Source organism: Pteropus medius, unplaced genomic scaffold, assembly GCF_902729225.1.
Source record: "Pteropus medius unplaced genomic scaffold, Ma_sr-lr_union100, whole genome shotgun sequence".
NCBI classification, from domain to species: Eukaryota; Metazoa; Chordata; class Mammalia; order Chiroptera; family Pteropodidae; genus Pteropus; species Pteropus medius.
In genome coordinates this window covers 6,448,075-6,474,953 of record NW_024351729.1, presented here as the reverse complement: position 1 = coordinate 6,474,953, position 26,879 = coordinate 6,448,075, and the positions used below count along the sequence as shown (strand labels likewise).

The 26,879-nt window shown below is 32.8% G+C and overlaps 1 protein-coding gene across 15 annotated transcripts in view; it reads right to left on the bottom strand.

Annotated features, from left to right (window-relative positions):
- Positions 1 to 26,879, bottom strand: part of CCDC150 (coiled-coil domain containing 150) — a 64,678-nt gene that overhangs the window by 20,536 nt on the left and 17,263 nt on the right. For 10 of the 15 annotated variants that reach the window (XR_005648983.1, XR_005648981.1, XR_005648982.1 and 7 more), the window contains exons 8-16: positions 26,092 to 26,135; positions 23,355 to 23,447; positions 20,810 to 20,934; positions 20,389 to 20,566; positions 19,771 to 19,839; positions 10,679 to 10,792; positions 6,310 to 6,393; positions 3,431 to 3,538; positions 2,053 to 2,196 (exon numbers count right to left, since the gene is read on the bottom strand). Coding sequence is in view for 12 of the 15 variants with exons in the window: in XM_039844308.1 (XP_039700242.1) it covers positions 2,053 to 2,196; positions 3,431 to 3,538; positions 6,310 to 6,393; positions 10,679 to 10,792; positions 19,771 to 19,839; positions 20,389 to 20,566; positions 20,810 to 20,934; positions 23,355 to 23,447; positions 26,092 to 26,135 (959 nt within the window). In the remaining 3 variants the exon portion in view is untranslated. Of the gene's footprint in view, positions 1 to 2,052; positions 2,197 to 3,430; positions 3,539 to 6,309; positions 6,394 to 10,678; positions 10,793 to 19,770; positions 19,840 to 19,934; positions 20,013 to 20,388; positions 20,567 to 20,809; positions 20,935 to 23,354; positions 23,448 to 24,488; positions 24,511 to 26,091; positions 26,136 to 26,879 lie in introns of those variants that run through there. The other 5 variants (XM_039844315.1, XM_039844313.1, XM_039844316.1 and 2 more) reach the window with 5 other exon arrangements.

Here is a 26,879-nt window from a genome sequence, read left to right as displayed (position 1 = left end):
AGTTCATTCCTTCCTATTACTGAACAGTATTATATGGATAAATCACAATTCATCTGCTGGACACTTGATTTGTTTCTAGCTTTAAGATATTACAAACAGCTGTTGTGAACAGCTGTGTACAAGTCTTTGTGTAGACATATGCTTTCATTTATCTTTGGTAGATACTTAGGAGTAAAATGGCTGGGTCATATGTTTCACTTTTAAAGAAACTACCAAACTATTTTCCAAAAAGGTTCTACCATTTTACATTCCCTTCAACAATGAATGAGAATTCCAGGTGCTCCACATCCTCACTAACACTTGGTATGATCAGTTTTTCAATTTCAGACGTTCTATTAGGTGCATGAAAATATCTCATTGTGGTTTTAATTTGCATTTAATATGTATTGCCCTATTGACCAATGTTTAACATCGTTTTAAGGGCTATATACCATCCATACATCCATACATCTACCTGTTCAAATACTTTGCCCATTATTTTTACTGAATTGTTTTCTTTTTAATTAGTTTTGAGTTTTTAAAACATTCTGGAAACAAGGGTTTTCCGTGGGATTTACTAATATTTTCTCCCAGTCCACAGCTTATCTCTTCGTTCTCTTAACAATGTCTTTGAAGAGCATAAGCTCTCAATTTATCATTGTTTTCCTTTATAGATCATGCTTTTGATGTCAAATCTAAGGAATCCTTGTGGAATCCAAGATCACAAAAATTTTCACCTATGCTTTCTTCTAGAAGTTTTATAGTTAAGGTTTTACATTTAGGGCTCTGATCAATTTTGAGTTAATTTTTATACATGGTGTGAGGTAGGGCTCAGAGGTTTTTTGTTTGTTTTAGAATGTGGATATCCGATTGCTCCATCACCAATTGCTGAAAAGACCATCCTTTCTCTACTTTTGTTGAAAATGAAATGTTCATAAAATTATTTTGATTAGGAAGCACATTCATTTTATTCTTAAAGTACAAAAGGGTAAAGCAAAATCTCCCAGCTACCCAGTCTCCTTTCTCAAAAATAATGCTAATTAATTATGATTAATTTTAGAGATATTCTATGCATTTCAAATGATTATGTATGTATATATAGTTGACCCTTGAACAACATAAGTTGAACTGTGTGGGTCATAATTTATATATCTATCTATAAGCAGTATTCACCATCATGATTTATTTAACCAGCCTCTTACACATAGAATTTTAGTTGCTTTCAGTCTTTTGCTATTAACAAACAATACCTCAGTAAGTACCTCATAAACATGTCATATGTACAAGCTAGTATATTTGTAGAAAAAAGTCCCAGAAATACAATTGTAAGGTGAAGTGTAAATTTTGCCAAATTGCTTTCCTTAGGAGTTGTACTATTTTATACTCCCAACAGCAACAAAAGTGTATTTCCTCCACATATTTCTCAACATTATTATACTTCCTTAAAACTTTTCACCTATAACATTTAAAATACTTTAACATTTTTTTTCTGTAAGGATTCAAGAATAGTACAAAGGATGCCAACCTTTTGTTCTAGATTTTATTCTAGAAAAGCACACAAGAAAGAATACAGCTGACCTTTCATGGGTTTGAACTGTGCAGGTCCACTTATACACAAATTTTCTTCAATAGATATCTGTATTCTTTTTGATCCATAGTTGGGAGTCCATGGATGCAGAGGGCCAATTGTATGCAATGACCTGTGCCATTTTATATAGGGGACCTAAGCATCCATGGATTTGGGTATCTACAAGGGATCCTGGAACCAATGCCTGATACTGAGGGATGACTTAAGTTTTGGGGGAATCAAAAGTTATGCACTGATTTTTGACTGCATGGAGAGTCAATGTCCCTAACCCCTGTGTTGTTCAAGGGTCAACTGTATAGTTTTTACAATTTTACCTGTGTATATAAGATGTATATGTATATATATGTATATATGTATGTGTGTGTACATATATATGTACATATATATATATAAAATATATAAAAATATTTCTGGATGTTACTACTTTTCTTGATTGTTGTCTAAGTCTGAAATTTCTTTAGATTTAATTTGTACTCTTCACTTACCGAATCCCGTTTAGGAAAATTTGGTGACTCATCATTCATTAATGGTCTTGAGGCAAGAATGTCTATTTTACCTTCCAGTCTTCCCTCCATAGTTTTAATAGCATTCAAGAGAGTCTTTAGAGAGATTCTAGAGTCTCCAAGATCCTGAGAAGATCTCACAGAAGTCAGGGTAGGTGCAAAGGTCACATGGCGAGTGGAGTTTGGAGTAACACTGGGTAAACCAACTGATGAAGTTCTTTCCCTTATACTGGGTTTATAGCTTTCAAGAAATTTTGAAGATGCAGGCCTTTCTGGAGATTTTCTTTTTCTTGGAGGCATTACCAATTAAAAACAATAAAATCAACTAAACCTAGAGTTATTTTTCAAAGAGTGTTCCTTTTACTAGGAGAAAAAACACAATGTTCTATATGAAGCCACAAAGGAAAATATATGTGAAAATATGTTCCAGGAATCACACTGTAAAGTATGTCCTAGTGAAGAAGCAGACCTTAAATCAAATTCCCTGTCGGAGAGTGTATCTAATGAGGCCCACTTTACCAGTGTAATCAGATGGTTAGAACCCTAACAGTATTCCACTTGGAGACACATTCTGGTTCCTTGGTTGCTAAGGGTATACATATACAAATGTTATAGACACAGAAGTTACATATGCTTATATTGAGTGTTAATTTTTTTTTTTTTTACTGCATATATGGTAAATTTGTGAATCTCTTTCTGTAACACATTCCTAGATTATTTTCCTCACAAAATGTTTTATATATCTTATTTATCTTTCTCTGTTCATTTGTTAAAATGTTATGTGACCTACAAAAGGCTTTCAATCTCAGTAGCCACCATGCTGACAAGTAAGCACCTGCTCTACTAATACTGCTTTCAAGTGAGCTGTCTGTTGCAGGTATATCTCGTTGGTACTGAGTTCTGAGTTTGCCTATAATTCAGAAATCAAAGATACTTGTTCCTCATGTTTGCCAAAAGTTTGAAGGCTCAAATTAAAAAACAATTTCCTCTATGAAAGCATTTCTCGATGCTTCCGTCATAATGTGCTCCCTATGAATGTTCATAAAACGATCTATTTTGTTTCTGAAAGACATAACTTTCTATTCTATAATAAAGTTTACTGAACACATTCCTAAGTCTCCAGTTAGAACATAAGCGAGTTGAAAGTCCCAATCCTGCTTCAGGCAACTTTATGAATTCCTCTATGGTTTAGCAGAGCCTTGTACATAGTGGATGTTTAAAAAATGCTTATTGAACTGAGTCAAGTGAGAGAATATTCATCTTTCTGGGCCTGTATGGTAAGGTGGGGAAAAAGGCATCAATTTCTTAAAAATGAATTAAAACAATTAAAAAGCAATCTGTTTGTAGATATTAATCACACCTGAGTATATTTGCCCTCTAGAGCCTTATTCAACTTGTGTAGGTGGTCATTCTGTGAACACGTTTCAGTAAAATAATGTAGCTGTTCTTCTAGCTGTTTAACTTTTATCTAGGAAAAAAAAGCAATAATAAAAATAAGCCTCATTAATGAGATATATATATATTTATATACTCCAAAAGGAAACACATGTCTTTAGTTTTGCAAAAAAAAAAAAAAAAAAAAATCCTTAAACTTGTAAAAAGAATTCTTAAGTTTTCCTAATCATGCAAAGAATGTTATTTCAACTGAAGTACATTGGTATTTCAACAACTAAAAGTAGGCTATATCCATTTACACGCACAGAGATAACTCATTTGGTTTCTATTGCTCATGGAAACTCCAAATTAACGACTCATGAATATAGCAGTGAGACTTTGTGGGTAATAAATTTCAACTTAAAGAAATTGTGGTTTAGCATTTGAAAACTCTTTTGAACATGGATAATTATATTGTTAACATACAAGGTGAAAACATAGAATCCTGTGTTTTTATTGACAGAATTACAAAAGTTGAATAAATGAACAATTATATGTGAGTTATAGTTTAAAACTAACTCATAAAAACAACTACTTTTAGGAGAAATTTGACAAACTCTAGTGAAATTTAAAATATATATATCCTACAATACAGTAATTCTATTAAGAATTACACTTATCTTAGAGAATCTTTTGTATATGAGTACAAGGAAACGTACAATAATTTGTCATATCAGCATTGTTTGTAATTACTTGCAAGCAACTGGAAACTGCCTAAATATCCACTGACTGAAGAAAAGATAAATACATGTTAGTCTATTTATATAATGGAATATTATGCAGCACTGAAAATCAAATCTAAACCATGTTTGAATGTGAGGCAGCAGCTTCTGACAGTATACAGTAACACTTAAAAGCCAGTATTTATATTAATTATTAATTCTGAAAACGCAATCTTTTATCTAACATGATTCACACACGTAATATTTTTAATTGATTCTAATCCAATCAACAGAGAACATACTGTGGCCTATTGTTTTGATTATTTAATATGCAGCTCCTCCAAATTATCTTGCAAGAGTATGTGTTTTAAGAGCACTTTCTCCTGGGCTGATGCAGCCAATGCCTTTGGGATGTGCCAACACTAGCTTAACATACACCAGTGAATCAAAGTGTTTCAGCTTTCAAGGATGAAACACTTAACCAAAAATGTTAAGCCCTTATAAGAATATGAGCAGAAAAAAAGGCATGTATTTTCCTTAAGAGTGTGAAGATAACCTCTAATACAGTTAAGGTCTAAAAGATAAGAAAGGTATCAGACTGACGAATAAAACTTTGTATTCTATTTAAAGGCAAAAATGTATTTGATTTGAAGGCAAAATTTGGTGTTAAGGCTTATATATCTAGAAATATACTTCATTTTTTGGGGGGAAAGCTAAAAGGTCAATATAATGGATCATAGCTTCTATGGGATCACTACTGTCAAAGAGGAAAAGCTCTTCGGTGCCTGTAATAATCTATATACCCAGTCTGTAATGTTTGCTTTCTTTCCCATTGAGAAGTAAGAAAGAGAGGTGTGCTTACCCCCTCATTTTATAGGTCAATACGATGAAACTCAAGAAAATGAAAACTTGTCTAAGGTCACAAAATACAGTTGATTATATTTAAATGTATCACTGCTTCTGGAAAATATTAATTAAAAACTCATATGACCAAATAGCTTTATCTTTTTATTGGACATACTATTTCACAAGCATGGTTTATCAACTGCCCATCAGATAGCCTGCCATTTCTGGCCCAATTTTGTCTGCTAACCCTATGGTAAGACCCTTGAGCAGATGAAATGAGGTTAATGCTAAAGTCTTTGGCAAGCCTCAAGTGCAATTACTTATCAAATCAGCTCTGTAGTTGCCAAGCATAACTGGACCTCACCCCATACCATTTAGTCCAGTGGTCTTCAACTATGGTATCACACTGCAATCAGTGGGTAACTTTGAAAAAGTATTGAAGCCTAGGACCTACTTCCAGAGAGTCCGATTTAATTGCTTGGGGGTAACAAGCCTTCTCATAGGAAGATTCCTAACATTTTATTACAAAAAAAAAAAAAAAATCAAATATACAGAAAAATTAAAAGAATTTTACTGTGAACGTGTATACACCCACCATCCAAATTCCACCATTAACATTTTTTTAATACTTGCTCTTTACATATCTATCCATCTATCATTTCCTCTATCCATCCATTCTTTTTTCAAGATTATTTCAAAATAAGTAGGAGACATCATACACTTCTCGGCATGAAAAGTTTTTAAAACTCTGAGTCTTCCGTGTAGCTAAGGCAAGGTACCACTGATTCTACTGGAGTTGGTTTAAGGCAGGCCTAGCCACATCAGTGGCAAGCTTCCTACTCTGTGGGTACTGTAGGGAACAGAACCCAAAGGCAACAGAAAAGTAGTATCCCATTTATTCAGGTCTATTCTATTGCCCAAGGGTCCTGATTTCTAGGGTTATTTCTTTTTAGGAATGTTATAAAAATTCAGCCAAAAAAAAAAAAAAAGAGAGAGAACATAGGATCTCTACTTTCTCAGTGAATGACCATGCGTAAAACAATCACAATAAAGCTTTGGACAGTCAAAAAAATGGCCTTTGGCTTCACAATTTGAGGTTTCAGCAGTATATTATAGGTATGTAAATATAAATCACCTAGGTTTTAATATGGTAACAAAGTTAAGGAGGTCCAAAAGCTTATCCAAAGTGAGAATTAGTAAATGACAGAGCTAGGATCTCTCAAAATCAAGCAATATTTACTTTGACAATTGACATTAAAAAATTAGATGATAAAAATCAGAAAATAAAATCCCATACCTGGAGTTTTCCTTTTTCATAGGCGAGTTTATTTTTACTTTCAGTAATTTTTCCCAAGACGGTTTCCACTTGCTGTTGGGCAAGCTGATAAAGCAAACACAGGTATCAGTACCTCCAGGCAGAGAAGAGAATAATCATTTTCCTTTTTAAACAAGTATTTATACCCTTACCATTTCTATAGTAATGAAACCAGTATTCATATTTATTTGCTAATACCGCCTCTTAGTCTTTCCCAAGACAGCCAATCATAGTGCTAATAAGCAACATATAAGGAGCCTACTAGTGAAAGTATGAGTGCCTTAACAGTCCCAGTTTACTCTTACTAATTCTATTTTTTATTATATTAATAATCCCTTTGTAGTTGCAATCCAATCTAGATGTGGAGTGGCTATCTCAGATATACAGTTTGAGGATTAAATACTTCTTGAAGAAAACAGGAGTACAAATGATCACAACCATTCAGACAGCTTGTTACCACAGTAAAAGACAGTTACAAAAATCTCTGAAAAAAAAACATTTGTTGGAAACTCACCGATCAAACATTCAACACAGTGTTTTCTGGGACAAATATTACCGAAGGCTCTATATGTCATGAAATTACATAATTTCATCATTCAAACAGCCTTTAATAATGGCATTTTTTCCATGTCTTTTGCCTTAAACTTTGTCAGAATAAGAATACAGTTCCTTTGATTAAATAGTGGGCCTTATTGTTACTTCAAGAACATTAGTGATTGAATGGAAAATTTCACCCTACCACAATATTTTAATAACAGGAAATATTGATATTTGCCATACGTCAAAATCATCTTCACGAATCAACTGTGGATATATCACAGACACAAGCAAATGTGACTGAAAGCACCAACTCTTAATCACTCAGGCTGACTAGCTGCACTATAGATTATCTGTAGTGAGTCTGGAATTTAAAATCTTGGTAAATATTGACATAATGAACTATTTCTGGCTTACATTTGCTTAGTCTGTGAGTAATAGAACAGAGGGCTTTGTAAGCATTTAAAGCCAAAGAATTTAGACATTTGTTTTATGTTCAACTTTGGGCAAGCTGATAAAGATGAAACCACATATGTAGGGATATTAAATTATGTAAAAGATAATCCTTACTATCTCTGACAGTTATAGCTATTCTTTACTCATCACTTTGTAGGGCACTTTATTTCAAGTATTGTGAATCCAACACAATTGTAACACACAGATATAGCATATAAAACACAAAGAGCTAGATTTAATCTAAAATATGCCAGCTATAACAAATACTCAACATTCAAAAATAACTGTTTGCCTTCTTGAAATGTGGAAAGGTTTTTTATGGAATAATTTAGATAGTTTGCATCTCTTTTAAAAGGTGTCTATGAATTTTTTAAATAATGACACTTTTCTCAATAAAATTCTCTCTTTTAAGAAAAAGCATAAAGGAATTCTATTAATATTTTAAAGCCATTTAAAAAATAATTTCCTTTTCGCCATAAAAAAGAATGCTAATGCAATAAGTGACAACTATCCCACAAAATCAAAATGTGTTAATATTTGAAACACTGTCACTTATTTAAACTTATGACCAAAAAAAAAAGAAAAATTGTTTCCAGTTGCTAAAGGAAAGTAGATATTAAGGTAGTAACTTAAATTACTGTTTGTACATTATTTAAACAGGTCCCGTACTTAAGGGAATCAATGGAAGACCAGAAATTAGAGGCCACTTAAATGAGTAATAGCTTAGACTCTAAATTCTGAAAGGCAGAACTCAGATTAACCATTGCTTAAATAATCTAGGCAACATACTATAAAGATTATTAATATGTAGAGCAAGGCATAAACTGGAAAATCACCTGAGAAACAGTATACAGAGAAAAATTGAAGTGGTTAGAATGTACATTTTAACTCAAACACAAAGACGTTACTCCTTGGAGAAGCATGAAACATACACAATTATCTTAAGGTAGGAAAGGCAGGTTGCCAAAGAAAGCCACAAAATGATTTCTAAAATCATTTTTAAATCTGGGTAAGTTGTAAAAGTTAGCCAAAGCTGTTAGAAGAATACCTAAAACCAGCAGATAGTGGCATCTTGGTAAAGCTATTTTATAAGACTGTAAGAAGGTTTTTAATTCAAAATATTTAATAACTACTATGACATAAGTCCCAGCAGATGGAACCAACTTTGACGACACCTGCATGGGTGTACACTGACTGAATGTCATCCTGGTTTTAAGATTTAATTCAGTTTAATTTCAAGTCATTAACATCTTAGTTGTATAGAGAACTATATTTCTGTCTGTTGGTACTATCTGAAATGTTTAAATCCCAAAAGAAAAGTGGGAAGGGTAGTCAGTTAACTTGAAATCAGGCACAGCAACCTTCCCACATTTGGATCTTTTCTGAGGTTCCCTGCACGACTACTTGTGGTAATGGACTTAAATTACACCATTATTAAAGGCTGGAATAGTAAAAATTAAATTTAGGAAGTATGCGAATAAACAAGAGAATAATATTTATCCAGGGATACTGTATACTAGGTCCTGTGATGGGCACTTTAGATGCAATATGACATTTAATTCTCAGTCTGGCAAGACAGACATGACCTTCTTTGTGTTCTACTTAACCAGTGTTTCTTAAACACCTATTATGTATCAGGCACTATGCTAGGCAAGGGAGTATAGAGATTAGTAACTACTGTTGCATTAAGAGAGAGTGAAGGCAGATGCATAAACAGGTTAATCTGGAGAGGATCCTTTGGCAATGAAGGCCATAGAGGTTAAGAATCTGCACAGGTCATATAGTAAATGGAGCCCAGGGTTGAAATCAGGACTATGGAGTTCAAATCTGTGTGTGTGTGGAGGCGGGGGGCAGGGTAAGGAGAGGGATACACATACGCAACACATAGTCCTATGTGTATCTCCAAAAATCAGTAGGAGGGTAAACTAGAAGGTAGCTTTTATTGAGAATTTCAGGTGTTAACACTCAAAGAACAAAAATACACTGCCAGTTTTGAATGGCAATAGTTTTAATGATATTACTAAGATTAAAAAAAAAAAAATCCTGAAATCTCAGCCTCATTCCTCAGACTCCTACAGCCAATTTAAACGCTTCCAGGTAAGCTTGGTCAGAGATTCTCTGTGGAGACACAGATCTACGAGCTGGATTTGAGGTGGGGTTTATCACTGGGAGCCCTTAATCAAGAGGTGTGGTCTGCAGGCAAGAACCAACCCTGATCAAACCAATGGCAAGACCTGTCAAAGTCAGTAACAGTAAGGCCACAGACCTGTTCACTGGCAGTGGGGACATGAAAGAATCAGGCAGACTGAGATGTGCTTTTCTAGAGGGACCAAAACCAGAGGGGTAGATAAGCCCAGCTGAGGGCTGGCCAACAAGCAAAAGACATGCATGAATCTTTAATCTCAGGGGAGTAAGGGTTGGTCTGATATAGCACCAGGAATTAGAGTTAATGTATCTTGTCACTCCAATAGGAACTTAAAAGCTTTTGTTTCTGGGTCAGTTCAGATACCAAAATTCAATAAATGTTAGCTCTCTGCTACATGCTCAACATGTATCAACTTAATTCTCAAACAACCCACTAATAGTATTATTATCCCCATTTTAACAGATTAAGAAAACGAGGCTCATGGAGGCTAAGGATCATACCCAAGATCACAGCCAAAACTGAAACCTAGGCAGTGTGGCTCTAAAGCTATGAAAATGTAAAAGGATTTATACTTACTCTGTGTAATTTTTCATAGTTGAAGTAATGAGCAGCTTATGACATAGTTTGAGAGAATTTAGCTCAGACTAAGATGGACTTACATTAGGGCCTTCTATGGAATTTTTAAAGGTTTGCATGTTACAGAAGCAATAACTGATTTTTTTTTTCAAATATTCAAAAGCACATAGGAAACTTATTAGCTGCTTAACAGACTAATCATCTCTTTAAATCCTCTTTACTTGGAAAAGATGTTTTAAGAACTATCATTTATCTGTAATGAGCTGACCTTGTTAAATAGCTTGTAGAAATCAAACTTACTACTACTGATTATTTAATGGAGGAAACTGTCAGGGTTAAAAAAGAATAGTTTATGGAAGAAGAAAAAAATTTTAAATGTTAGAAATATTTGTGCTTTCTAGCATTATAGATTATCTGTGTAGGCAGATATTTAATTGCTCCCTTAAATTCTTGTTTTCTTAAATCCTCTATTGTGTGAATGCTGTAGAGATTTCTGGCATATTTAGCTTGAGTTATTCAGGACTTATGGTAATTATTAAAACACAAACAACTGAAGAATATCCATCTCTTGATTTCTGATTTTTTTTTTAAACTCAGTCATTAATTCCTACTTTAAACTGACCTTTTTATACCCACCCCATGGTAATCAGAAGTTTCTTGCTGAAGTTCCAGAGAAGTAATTTGATCTGCTAGGTGCTTATTCTTTTCTTCTAGAGTCTGTAGGCTCTGGGTTAATGCATTTATGTCTTCCTGTGAAAACCAAAAGGAGAAAAGGAAGCTATTTACTATCTGTAAATAGATAAATACATCTATGTCAGATCCAAAATTATTATCTTACTTTAAAAATGACATCTGTATAAAATAGAAGATATCTTATGAACACTTTCCCCTGCCTTTATATTTGGGGATTTTCTACCTGATAGCTTTATGATTTTTTTTTATTATTTTTTTTCTTTCCTTTTACTTTTTTTTTTTTTAGCTTTTCTAGTTGTCTTCAGCAGGAGGGTTATTATAAATTACATAGTTCACGTTTACTAAAAAAAATTCTACTAAAATAAAAGTCCTTCTAGTACTTGGTATTTAAATATTAATGCAAGTTGATGAATTTAGATGCAAAAGTCTTCCACAAAATATTAGCAAAAAAAATCCAGCAACATATAAAAACAATAACAAATCAGGACCAAGTGAAGTTTGTCCTAGTAATACAAAGCTTGTTTAACATTCAAAATCAATTTGTATAATTCACATGAATAGACTACACGAGAAAAATTAAATGAGTATCTTACTAGATGCAGAAAAAGCATTTCACGAAATTCAACACTGATTCAAGATAAAAACTCAACAAATTAGAAATTAAAGAGAACCATCTTTACCTGATAAAGTGTATCTATAAAAATCGTACAACTATTATCAATCCTAATGGTGAAAGACTGATGTTTTCCCCTAAGACTGGGAAAAAGGCAAGAATATCTGCTCTCATGGTCTGTGCAACATCATACAGGAGGCCATAGCTGGTGCAAGAAAGCACTAAAAAGTAATAAAAGGCCCAGAAATTGGAAATGGAAAAATAAAACTGTGTCTATTTATACTAGACATGACTGTCTACATTGAAAATCCCCCCAAAATCTACAATATACTAGAATAAGTGAGTTTAATAAAGTTGAAGGATACAATGTCACATCAATTGTATTCCTATAAACTAGCAAAAAACAATTGGAAATTGACATTTCTTAAAAGAACCATTTAAAACTACCAAAACCCATGAAATTCTTAGATATAAATCTAAAAAAAGCCCAATATCTTATATGCTGAAAATAATAAAATACTGATGAAATTTTTTTAAAAAACGTAAATTAAATTGAGGGATAATTCATATTCATGCATTAGAAGATTCAATATTGTTAAAATGTCAATTCTCTCTAATCCCAACCAGAATAGTGTGGGGTAATTTACCAGAGTTCACACTGGTGAGATGTACACTGTGGGTTTAGAAAATATGCCTTATGTTAAACACAAAAGGAAGTTCTTTAGATTGAAATAAAGGAGTGCTAGGTAATCAAAGGAATCCACATGAAGAAATAGAGTATCAATAAAGGAAGTGACATAGGTACATGTAAAAGATATATAAACATGTGTTTTTTATTTGTAACTTTTTGTTACCTATAAATCAAAAATATACAGTGAAAGAAAGGACAAGAGAATTAATAGTGCACTAGAAATATCTACCTTACACAAAAGGCTGTAATGGAGATACAGAGGAACTAAAAGCATGTAAGAGATATATAAAAAAATAGTTAAGTGGCAGATGTAAATCCCACCTATCAGTAATAATGTTAAATACAAACGGATTAAACACTCTGACTAAAAAGCAATGGTAGGCAGAATAAAATTTTTAAAAGATCCAATTATGTGTGTTTATGAGAGAGACACTTTGGATCCAAAGATACAAATGAACTGAAAGTAAAAGGATGGAAAAAGAAATAATATGTTAAGAGTAGCCTTAAAAGAGCTGGAGCGGCGATACTAATATTAGACAAAACTGACATTCAGACAATCTGTGAGACAAAAAACATTATGTATTTAAAAAGGATCAATCCTTTGAGAAGATGTAACATTTATATATATATATGCATCTAACAAGAGAGACCCAAAATACCTCAAGTAAAAATTGATAGAATTGAAGGGAGAAATAAACAATTCAACAATAATTTTTGGAGACTTCAATATATCAGTTTCAATAACGGAGAGTACAACCAGACAGAGGGTCAGTGGGAAAATGACTTTCACTACAAAGCAACTACATCTAACAGACATCTATAGAACATTCCTCCCAACAACAGCAAAAATACGTACCTTTCTCAAGTGGTCATGAAACATTCTCCAGGTTATATCATATATTAGACCATAAAACAACTCTTAATAAATTTGAAAGAACTGAGATTATACTAAGTATGTTCTCCAACTACAATGGAATAATATTAGAAATCAATAAAAAGACATCTTGGAAATTCACATATATGGGAAAATTAACATTCTAAATAATCAATGAATCAAAGAGAAAATTACAAGGGAAATGAAAGATTACTCTGAGAGGAATAAAATGAAAACACAACATGACAAAACTTTTTCAACTAGTGCAATGCGCTTAGGAGGAATTTTAAAGCTACAGACACCTATATTAAAAAAGAACTATCTCAAATAAATAATCTAAGCTTCCATCTTGAGTCTAGAAAAAAAGCAAATTAGACCAAAAGCAAGCAGAAGGAAGTAAATAATAAGAATGAGAACAAAAATAAAGAATAGAAAAATAAAAAAATCAGTAAAACCAAGTTAGTCCTTTGAAAATAGCAGCCAAATTAAAACCGTTAGCTGTACTAGGGAAAAAAAAAACCAAACAAACAGAGAACACACAAGTTACGAACATTAGGATTGAAAGAAGGGACATTACTACTGAACTTACAGAAATAAAGATAAGGGGCTACTATGAACAATTGTATGTCAACAAATGAAGTAACAGATGAAACGAACAAGTTCACTGAAACACCCAAACACTGAAACTGATTTTTTTAAGAAGTAGAACATCTTTTCTTTAAACAAGACCTATAACAAGAAAAGAGATTAAATCAACAATAATAGTTAAATCAAATAAGACAAAACAAAAAACTTCCTGCAAAGAAAAACCAGAACCAGACGGCTTCGCTAGTGAATTCTACAAATATTTAAAGAATTATCATCAATCCCTCACAAACTATTCCCCAAAATAAAAGAGAACACTTACAAAATCATTTTAAGGGGCCAAAATTACCTTGATACCAAAACCTGACAAAGATATGACAAGAACGATATCACTTATTTATATAGTTACAAAAATCCTTTACAAAATACCAACAAGCCAAATCCAGCAACATATAAAAAGGATTATGCACCATGACCAAGAGGAATTTATTCCAGGAATTAAAGATTGATTTAACATTTGAAATCAATTAATGCAATATACCACAGTAACAGAATAAACGACAAAATCCACAATATTATTTCACTAAACACAGAAAAAGCATTTCACAAAATTCAATACATTTTCATGATAAAAATTCTCAACAAACCAGAAATATATGATAATTTCATCATCCAGATAAAGGGTATTTATAAAAAGCCCTCGGCTAACATCATGTTCTTAATGGTGACAAACAAAATTTCCCACTAAGATCAGAAACAAGACATGAATGTCTGCTCTTACCACTTCAACATTGTACTGGAGGTTCTAGCCAAGGCAATTACACAAAAGAAATAAAAGGCAGCAAAAACTGGACAGAAAAATAAAACTATCTCTATTTGCAGGTGACAGTTTTATATATAGAAAATATATAAATGTTGTATTAATATTGTAATGCTCCCCAAATTGATCTACAGATCCAATACAAAATTTCAGCTGCCCTTTTTGGCAGACATGGAAAAGCTAATCTTAATAGTCATAGAAATGCAAGGATTCAGAATAGCCAAAACAATCTTGGGAAAAAGAAAAAAAGTTGGATGACTTGCACATTTCAATTTCAAAACTTTCCACAAAGCTACAGCACTGTGTAGTACTGGCAGAAGGACAGACATATAGGTCAATGCAATAGGACTGAGAATCTAGATATAAGCTCACATATCTATGGTTAATTGATTTTGACAATTAATTAACTGTTTCATTGATTTTTTTCAATAGAAAGAATAGTTTTTCCAACAAATAGTGCTGGGACAACAGGATATCCACAGACAAAATAATGCAGTTGAACCTCTACCTCATATCATATATAAAATTAACTCAAAATGGACCTAACTATAATAAGTAAAACTGTAAAATTATCAGAATAAAAAACAGGTATAAATCTTTGTGACCTTGCATTAGGCAGCAATTTATCATATTGTGACACCTAAAGCACAAGCAACCAAAGAAAAAAAAACAGATAAACTTAACTTCATAAAAATCTAAAGCTTTACAGACAATTCATAGAATGAGAGAAAATATCTGTAAATTATATCTGATAAGGGTCTACTATCCAGAATATATAAAGAACTTTTACAACTTAACAATTAAAAGACAAATAACTCAGTTTAAATACAGGCAAAGGATCTATATAGACATTTCTCCAAAGAAGATATATAAATAGCCAATAAGCACATAAAAAGATGATCAATATCATTAATCATTACGGAAATGCAAATCAAAACCACAATGAGATAACACTTTCGCACCCACAAGGATAGCTATAATAAAAAAAAATGAAAAATAACGTGCTGAGAAGGATGTGGAGAAATTGGAAGTCTTGTACACTGGTGGTGGGAACATAAAATAATTTAGCATCAAGGAAAACTGGTAGTTCCTCAGAAAGTTAAACCACATATTTAACCTTCCACATGACCCAGTAATTCCACTCCTAGGAATATATTCCAAAGAACTGAAAACAGGAACTCAAACAAATACATGTAAATACATTCATAGTAGCACTAATCACCACAGCCAAAAGGTGGAAACAATGCAAATGTCCATCAACAGAAGAACAGATAAACAAACTGTGGTATATACGCAGGGGGTGGTTAGAAGCGCCAACTCCATGCAGAATTGAAAGTTCATGTATAAATTTGACTCCCCCAAAACTTAAGTTGTCCCTCTGTATCTGTGGGGGATTGGTTCCGGGGCCTCCATGGATAACAGAATCCAAGGATGCTCCAGTCCGTTATATAAAATGGTACAGATCAATGCATACAGTCAGCCCTCAGCATCTGTGGACTCCCAAACACAGGTGAAAAACAGTATAAGTATTTTGAAAAAGATGTGTGTATAACTGGATCCATGCAGTTCAAACCCATGTTATGAGTCTATATATATATATATATATATATATATATATATATATATATATATATATATATATATATATATACACACACATACATACACACCTTGAAAACATTACGTTAAGTGAAAGAAGTCAGACACAAAACATCACATATTGATTATCTGCATGAAATATTCAGAATAGGTAAATCTAGAGTCAGAATACACATTGGTGGTTGTCAGAGGCTAGGGATAGAAAGGAATGAGTGAGTGATTAAAGGAAGTGAGGTTTTGATGAAAATATTTTGAAATAGAAGTGGTGTTGCACAACACTGAATATACTAAATACCACTGAATTGTTCACTTTAAAGTGGCTGATTTTATATGAATTGTACCTCAATTAAAAAAAAAAGACAGTGAGATACTTCACATCCACTAAGATGGGTAGAATAAACTTTTTAACTTAATATTCAACTCAAAATTTATTGGCCTTATTAAGAATTCTTATATAGTTAATACTGCTTCTAATTTATCACAGAAGTTATTTCACAAAAATGTTAATCACAACTGGATTGACAGTATTTGGGAAATGTGGCAATGCTGTTTGTATAAGTATGCCACATTATAAGTCTACTGGAGTTCCAAAGGGATTTGCTTTTGTGGAATTTCAAGCAAACAAGCAGCAAAAGCTCTTGAGGTAGGTTCAGGACTTTTTTTAGTTTCAAAGCAAGTATATCCAAGTGTAAGTGGTAGGGAGCCCAATCTTGGAAAATCTTGGAATCAAGAACATTCTTAAATATTTTGCTGGGATAAAATGAACTATGAAGATGGTGAGTGCTGTTGGTTTGATAACTTTTTTTTTTTTTAAAAAGAACAGATAATAACAAATGTAATGAGAACGTGAGATACTGAAATTCTCAAGTTTAGCTGGAGAGATTGTAAAATGGTATAGTCACTTTGTAAAAGTCTGGCAGTTTCTCAAAATGATAGTTATCACATGACCCAGTAATTTTCTTTAGCCATATACTAAAGAAAATTAAAAACATATGCTCATCAAAAAGTTGTACACGAACATTCACTGCAGTATTCTTACTAGTCAAAAAGTGGTAACAGCCTGAATGTCTATCAACTGCTGAATGGAGAAATGAAGTGTGGTATATAAACACTATAGAATATTAATTAGCTATACATAGAATAAAGTATGACATATGCTACAATATGGACAAACCTTGAAAGCCAGATCCAAAACGCTACATACTGTTTGATTCTATTTGTATAAAATGTCCAGAATAGATAAATCCAGAGACAGAAAGATAAATAGTTTTTGCCAGGGACTGGGGGTAAAGGGTGAATAGGGAGTGACTGATAATGGGTACTAGGTTTCCTTTTTGGAGTCATAAAAACATTTTAGAATTAGTGGTGATGCTTGCACAAACTTGTGAAAATACTAAAAAAGCCTTGAATTGAATATTTAAAGAAGGTGAATTTATGGTACATTAATTATATCTCAATAAAAGGTACTAAAAAAATCAGACATCCATTTAACAATAACATGAACCTTGAACTGTACCTTAAATGATATACAAAAATTAACTTGAATAGGATCACAGCCCTAATATAAAATCTAAAACTATAGAACTTCTAGAGAAAAATAAAGGAAAAAATCTTTGTGATCTTAGGTTAGGTTAAATTTTCTTAGATATGACATAAAAATATGGTCCATAGAATTTCAAAAATTGATAAATTGAACTTCACTAAAATATAAAACTTCTGCTCTTTGAAAGAATGTGAAAAGACAAAGCATAAAATGAAAGAAAATATATGTAAAATATGTACCTGACAAAAAAAATTTAATATGAGACTATTTTAAAATCCCTGACACATTAATAGTAAGAAAACAAACTGAATTAAAAATGATTAAAAGACTTGAAGAGACACTTCAAATTGTGCATGGCAAATAAGCAGTTGAAAAGAACACCTCATACTATTAGTCACTGGAGAAATACAAATTATAGCCACAATGATATATCACTACACACCAGTTAGAATGGCTAAACTTAAAAGAACTGACAATACCAAGTGCTGGTGAACATATAGAGAAACTGAAACGCATATATTATTGGTGGGAATGCAAGATGATACAGGCCCTTCGGAAAACAGTTGAGTAGTTTGTTGTTATGTCAAGTATATATTTACCATAGGATCCACGAAGCCAACTCCTGATATTTACCCAAGAGGAATACAAATATATGTTTGTCTGTAAATATTTATAAAGGCTTTATTCATAATTGCCAAAGTCTGGAAACAACCCAAATGTCCTTCAATTGGAAAATGGGTAAAGAAATTGTGATCCATATATTAGAATAGAAACTATGGTACAATGACATGGATGTCAAACACCTCATGCTAAATCAAAGAAGCCGGACTTAAAATGCTACATATTGTAAGATTCCATTTATATGATATTCTGGAAAAGATATATAACTACAAGAACAGAAAAAATAGATTAGTGGTTGCTGAGGGATGTGGGTGGAGGAAGAGGTTGATTACAAAGGGGCACGAGGGAACTTTCTAAGATTTAGAAATGTTCTATATTTTGATTGTGGTGGTGGCTACATGATTACATGTGTTTGTCAAAACTCAAAGAACCATACACTAAAAAAAAGGTGAAAAAAGGGTGAATTTCAGAGTATATAAATGATAACTCATTAAACCTGACTCAAAAAGACATAGCTTTACAAAGAACATGCAGTTTAAAAATATCAATTTAGACCAAAAAATATGACTGTCTAAGAATTATCTTTTGGCGTAATACAACCTCTCTGTCCCATCAACTTACAATCAGCCTACATTAAGACAACTGAAATCAGACAAGTAAAATAACAACATTATTTTTATATCACAAACATACAGCATTTGCCTTAGCCATGAAACACTCACTAACAGTTTTAGGCAAAAAGTACTACTGAATTTAATAGTAATGACCAATTTTCCAAAGTTTTAAAAGTGTATTTGAGACCAAATTAACACCAGTAAGGTCCTTGCCACAGGAAGTTTGTTTCATTCAATGATTTTGAGGGTGCACTATTTTCAGTTCACTAGATATGAGTGCCTAAACCATAGGGGCATCTGCCAGCTTGGCGAATGGTATCTGAGCTTGGGTTAAGAATTTAGCTTTTCTCTTGCTCCCAATTCTTAAAGTTCATACACACACACACAAATGTGCGTGTATGTGTGTATGTGTGTGTGTGTGTGTGTGTGTGTGTGTGTGTGTGTGTGTGTATAAATATAAATACATACATACATACATACAAACAAATGCTATTTAGTTGAGCCAGAAGCCAAGAAACAGTCAAGGCTTGATGACTATGTTGACGTCTGTTACTGGATTTATTGCCTGGGATAGGATAATTCTCCTTGATGCTCTAGATATATTTTTTGTTTGATTTTAATAAGAATTATATTTGTTTCTCTAGCTATCCTATTTTTTTTAAACTCAGAAAAGGGTATCTCATTGATAAAATGGCAGGTGTTAACAGGTACTTAGGAAGTTTTTTTTTTTTTTTAAAGAAAACATCACTGACAGCAATCATCCCTTTGCCTCCCACAGGCCCATTAGCTCACTCTCAGGGGACTTCCTGGCTAAACTACTGAACAACAGGACCAGAGGCAGTGATGACTCACTGGCAAACACCAGATGCTCAACAAGCCAACGTTCCCCAGAAGCAGCCTTATGCTGCAGTGATTGGAGCGCACTGAGTTGCATCCAGCTTCTTGCTTTCTCTGTTCCCCTACATCTTGGTATTCAACAAAATAACCCGTCTCCTCATTAAGATCAGCTGATACAGAAGGCAGTGATACAAAAGAAAATGAAATACAGTGAAATAACAAATAAAATGTGGAATACCTTGTTTTTAGCTAATTCCTTTTCCAAATTGCATTTTTCATGTGTTATTTCTTTCTCTGTTTTATTAACCTGCCCAAGGAGGGAAAAAAGGAAATGGGTCAATGTTAAAGCAGCTGACAGGCTCTACTATAGCAGACATACCCTGTATGTCAATTAATACCTACACTGCAGAGATAGCACATCCTCTCAGAAAAGGGGCCACTCAGGGAGTCTCTGAGGCAGAGCAGACTTCACAAATAGCCCTGAAATTAGAAAGACACGTCTGCATGTCAGACTCTGCTGGCTCCTTTCTAACCAGAAAGACAGGGCTGTCCCCCTTAAGCTACATTGTTCCATTCCTTCATGGGAAATCAATTTTTAAAATCTGACCCCTTTTATCAAGGATGTGTGAACTATTAGTTAACATTCACTAATGCTATATAAGGGTATATACTATTTGGTACAGACTACTTTACATGCTAAAAGACACAGATAGCTACCTAAGGATTTCTTTAATGGGCAACTCAGACAAACTGTACCTGGGTTGTATTTCTTTTCTTGTCTTTTGCACTTAAAATATAATGTTAAAACAAGATGACCACCACAACCAGGAACTAACATAATTCTGTCTCTACCTACCTGTCTCTGAAGTCTTTCTTTCTCTTCTAGCAGAGACATCTTCTCTTGTATTGATGCTTCTAATTCACCTTTCAATCTTGCAATAGTTGATTGTAGCAGCTCTTTTTGCACTGCTGTCCTCTTCTCTGCATCCTGTGCTTTCTGGATAAACTGGTTATTCTTAAGGATTAAATGGTCTCTGCAGGAAGAGAAAAGGAGATATGAAAGCTAAGTAAGAGTTCTTTAACAGAAAGACTAAATGTTCTTATGGAACATATCTCCTGCCTCAGAGCAGTTACCAAAATGTTCTAACAAAATTAGTTCTTTGAGGATAGTCTTTTTGTGGCTGGCCCGGCAAACACAGAATTACATTTTCATTAAAGATAAGAAATACAAATGCAACAACAAAAGATGCGTAAGAAGTTGCCTACAATTTACTCACAGATGTGCTTGGAGTTGAGTTTTCTCGTTCTGAACAGTCTGTAGCTCACTTGTGATACTGGCATGGGCTGCATCCAGCAGTAAGTTTTCTTCTTGAAATCTCTGTGTCATCATTTTCTGCTCCACCTGAGGACAGTGCTTGGTATATGGTAAATATGCTTCAAAAAAAAATGAGAGCTATTATTATTATGGTCTGTTTAGTGTCCTAAGAGTATAAGTAGAAAGAGAAAATTGATCCCTTCTGGTTGGAGTGATCCAGCAACCTGATGAAAGTGAATCTTAAAGAATGAATAGAATTCAAAGAGTTGAAGATGAAGTAAAGTTCATTCTCAGCATGGGGAATGGCATAAGTAAAATAGGAAAGTACTGATGTTTGGGGAAAAGGTAAGTACTTTAGGGTCAGTCATAAGTGTTCTCCACGATTTTATAAATGATGGGGCAGGTAATTATTTTTCCTGAAACAATGATCTTTAAGAAGACACCATTAAGAAAGCACTGAGTGTTAAGGCCACATGACCTTTCTGGTGAAAACTGAAAAACATCAATGGGAAAAAAATATCAGTAAATTTCTTGGACTTAATTGTTATTCATTCAGCCAACTGCATTTCCTGATCTCTTAGCCACAGATATTTCCTGTTGATTTTATCAGAAACTGACTGGTGTTAAATGAGTGAATACCTGCAGAATGGCTTGATGGTTAGCAATAATTTTGGCATTTTCCATGCTAACAGTCTGAAGCATGTTATTTAGCTTGGAACACTTCCTAATGTCAGTTGGTCATCCAAACCCTAACATACACAGCAAAGCATAGATCTAACCAATAATCATTTTTACTTATGTATCATCATTTTTGATGACTGCATAGTATTTCATTAAATATGTGAACCTAATTTATTTAAGCTATCCCCCAATTGATATTTCATTAGATTATAAAATATTTTCAAATATTTAGAGTCCATGCTATAAACAATTCTAAATTAAAAGGAGAAATTTGTTGGTTTGATGGAGCAACCAAAGCATCTGGCAGTTTGCTGATCTTCTGTTCTTATCATTTTGAACATGGATCAAACAGAATAAAACATCTACAGGATGGAATTTACAATGTAGAACTCCAGCCAATATTACAGAAATACATGCCCAAAACTGGATGATGACCATTCAGAATTGTTTAGCTGATAACAGAAAATATTTAAGCTCATTCATCACTAATTACATATTCTTAAAAAGTAAAATATAGATGCCATTTCACAAGATTAATCTTCCAAAATAATACAAAAATCTTTTGTGCAACAGAGCTACCATCTGTATAGTTAGTTTATATTTCTCTTGTTTCTTTGCTATTTTTAAATTTGTATTCCTGTGGAAAATATTTGTCTTAATTATCAGTTATTTTTACAAAGTATATTTGGCAAGGATCTTATGTTTTAATGAACAAGGTCTTCAAGGATGGGGGCAAATAACTCTGAAGTGTCAATAGCAAAATATTAAAAAAATGATAACAAGAAAGGAAGGATAAATTAAAGATTATCTGGAAAGCATCGTAAGTGGTATGTATAGCACAGTAATTAGGAACATATTCAGAGGCATTTTCAAGTTATAACCAGATGTACAAACTATTCATCAAGGAATACCTGGGGGTGAAACAAAAGAGAACTCTTGCTCCCTGAAAAGAAATAGCTAATTTTCTTCGGAGCCAGACTGCCGGAGCCCAAATTCCAACTCTGTCACTTATTAGTTGTCATTAAACCTCTCTGTGTATTAACTTCCTTATCTTTAAAATTAGAATAATAATAGTGCTATTGCATGAATTACAATTCGTTAGTAACATAAGGTGCTTAGAATTGTGCCTAGAATTGAGTTCAGTAAATGTGACTATTAGAATAGTAATAGTAGTTATTGCCATTAGTATTTTATAAAAGAACATTTATTTTGTATTTGTCGTAAGGAGAACACAGCAACACTATGATCCTAACATTAAAGTATTAAAATTGTACTAACAAAAAATTCTTTTAAGTGATCAATACTATCTCATAAGGCCTCATGAGAAATAACTTGTTTGCCTGCATACTTGGCGACTATTCTCCATATACATACATATACATAAAATGTCAGTTAAATTTGGAAACCATTACCCCATAGTAAATGGTTACTTATAACTCCAAATTCCAGCAAGCATTCGTTGGGTTCCTACTGTACTATCTGCTATAGAAGATACAAAGAAAGTTTAAGACATAGCCCTTGTCATTAAACTGCTAAGTATATAAGGGGAAAGAAAAGGTATATATTTAAGGAGTAAATTAGAAAACAAAGGCAAGGTGTAAACTAGTGCACGATTTAGCAGTATATCTCATATACTTATGTGTCATAAGAATTTAGAGAGTGAAATGAGAAATGTAGTCAATTTGATAATGCTTCAAAATGAAGTAAGATCTTATAGAAATTTACATTTGGATGATAGCGATGGCATGAATTTATATACCAGAATTAATCCTTAATTGAACAAAATTAAATAACATCTAAAACACTAGAGAAAGGAGAAGACTCACCTGTGCTTTTTCTGACACTTCACGAAGGGATATTATTTCAGACCTCAAATATGCATTTTCTTCATGCTCCTTATTGAAAGACATCTGTATGTTCTATAGGAAAAAAAAGAATTTCTTTTACATGTAAATGTTATTACATGTATCTCTATCAAAATATTTGTTCTGTCCCAAACAAAAACTAAAAGACTTCATCACCACATGAAACCAGCTTTACAAGAAATGTTAAAGGGTTTTAAGTAGACGAAGGCCACAACCAGAAATAAAAATATAGGTAAAGCTAAATATTCAGTAAATATAGTAAATCATACACTTAAAGATACTACAAAGGTCAAAAGAAAAAAGTATCAAACACAACTCAAACTACAATCCGTATGAGATCTAAGCACAACACAAAAAGATCTAAAATATGACATCAATAACATAAAGCATGGAGAAGGTAGTAAAAATGCAATCCTTATGGAATATATTTGAACTTAAATGCCTATTAGCTTAAAAAAGACTGCTATAGATAAACAATGACATACATAAATCTCATGGTAACCACAAACTGAAAACCTATAAAAGATATACAAGGAACAAAGAAAAAAGAACCTAAACAAAACACTAAAGAAAAACAGCACACCACAAGGGGAGATCAGGATAAGAAAGGAACAGAGGATAACTATAAAAACCTAAAAAAAATTAACAAAATGTCAATAAGTACTTATCAATAATCACTCTAAATGTAAATGGATTAAATGTCCCAATAGAAAGACATTGGGTTGCTGAATAGATTTAAATAAAATGACCTATCTATATTATTTATAAGAGACTCACTTCAAATCAAAAGATACATACAGACTGAAAGTAAAGAGATAGCAAAAGATATTCCACGCAAACAGAAATGAAAAAAAAAAAAAAAAAAAAAGCTGGAGTAAGAATACTTAGACAAAATAAACTTTAAAATAAAAAATGTAAAAAGGCAAAGAAGGACATTAGATAATTATAAGGGGGTTAATCCAAGAAGAGGATATAATAATTAAAAATATCTACGCACCCAACATAGGAGCATGTAAATATATATAACAATTATTAATGGATATAAAGGGAGAATCTACAGTAATGCAATAATAGTAGGGGATTTCAATACTTCACCTCACACCAATGGGCAAATCACCTAGATAGAAAATAAATAAGAAAATAATGGCCTTAAATGAAATGTCACATTAGGAGCAACTTAAATAGACATTTATAGAATGTTTCATCTAAAAACTGTAGAATATGCACTTTTTCAAGTCCGCATGGAACATTCTCTAGGATAGATCACATATTAGGACACAAAAAAAGCCTCAAAAAATTCAGGAAGATTGAAAGCATATCAAGCATCTTTTCTGATACCAATGGCATGAAACTAGAAATTGACTACAGGAAAAAAACTGGAAAAAAACACAAATATGTGGAAACTAAACATGCTACTGAGCAACCAATGATAACAGGAAATAAACAAGAAATAAAAAACTATCTTGAAACAAATGAAAATAAAAATTTATGGGATGCAGCAAAAGCAGTTCTTAGAGGGGAGTTCATAGCTATACAGGCCTACTTCAAGAAACAAGAAAAAATGCAAATAAACAATAAAACTCTCCACCTAAGGAACTAGAAGAAAAACAAACCTGAAAGTAAACAGAAGGCAGGAAATTGTTAAGAGCACAAAAAAAATGAAATAGATATTTTAAAATACAATAGAAAAGGTCAATAAAATAGCTAGTCCTTTGAAAAAACAGAAAAACTTTTAGTTAAATTCATTAAGGAAAAAAAGAGAACCCAAATAATAAAATCATAATTGAAAGAGAAGTTATAACTGGCACCACAGAAGCATAAAGAATCATTAAAGAATACTATGAACAATTATATGCCAACAAATTCAACAATCTAAAGGAAATGAACAAATTTCTACAAGTATATAACCTTCCAAGGCTGAACCAAGAAGAACTATAAAATCTAAACAGACCAATTATTAACAATGAAATTAAAGCAGTAATGAAAAAACTCCCAATAAATAAAAGTTGAGAACCAGATGGCTTCACAGGTGAATTGTACCAAACATTCAAAGAAGAATTAATATTTATCCTTCTTAAACTATTTCAAAAAATTGAAGAGGAAGGAACACTTCCAAACTCATTTTATGAAGCCAGCATTACCCTAATACCAAAACCAGATAAAGACATTACAAAAAAAAAATTGCAGGCCAATGGCATTCTTATCAGAATTATAACTAATCCTAAAATTTATACAGAAGCACAAAAGACCCTGAATAGCTACCCCCCGCCCCCAAAAAAACTTGAGAAAGAATAGTGGAAGGTACTACACTTCCTGATTTTAAACTATACTACAAAGCTAAAATAATTGAAACAGTATGATATCGGCATAAAAACAGATACATAGATCAATGTAATAGAATAGAGATCTCAGAAATAAATCCTTGCTTATATGGTCAATTAATCTACAAAAAAAGAGGCAAGGATATATGATGTCCTTATTGGGGGCAGTCTCCACCTTTTTCAAACATTTATAACCACATGAAATGATTTATTTCTTAATACCTGGTTGACAGCAGTTCTGAATATGCTACTTATTTATGCTAAAATGTTTTTTAATGAAGATTTGAGAATCAGAAGGACTGTAAACCAACATGAGGAAATATTACTTTGTCAAGAAAGGAAAGAATACCTCTGCACTCTCCAACCTCAAAACTTACCTTATTTTCTTCAACCAACTTGGAAATGAGGTCATCTCTAGTAACTAAAAACAAAAAGTTCACATAACTATGATAATAAATAATTTAGTACAACTACATTTGAAATCAGTATGTTTTTCCTGGAGAAGCTTTGATTTGTTGCGGGGAGAGGGGCCTGTATTTTGTGAAATAAGGAGAATGCAAATATTTCTATCATATTTTTACAGACTAGAAACAAAGTCAGGGAATTATCAAGAAATGAGTCCAGAGTCATGTGCTATGGTAAATGGGGTTATATTTTACTCCATGCATAGATGATGATGAATTTCTGAAAGATTTAAGTTGGAGAGGCATGCAATCAAAAGCTTTTTGTTAGAGTCTCTAACAATAAAGACAGGGAGATCAGTTTAGTAGCTGTTCCAATAACTGGGAGTGTAAAACAACGAGAGCTGGCTCTAAGGTAATGACAGTGGGGATTCAGAGGAAAAACATTTGTGAAATAAGCAGGGAAAATTGTCGGGACTTGGTTAGCTGACTGGTGGGATAAAGGCAATAAGTGAGTAAAGGAAAATACCTAGCCTTCAGGTTGGAGGAGTAGGGTGGATGATGGACTCAACTGAATAGGGAATATGGGGCAAGGAGCAAGTTTGGGGCATAGAATGAGTATGAAGGATTGCAATACTTAAGTTTTCATCATGTGTTTTGAGGTATCTGCAAGGAATCCAAATATAGATGTTTAGTTGGTAGAAATATACCATCTGGAGCTCAGGAGGATGAATTTGTGTGGAATTTTTTTTTTTTTTTTTTAA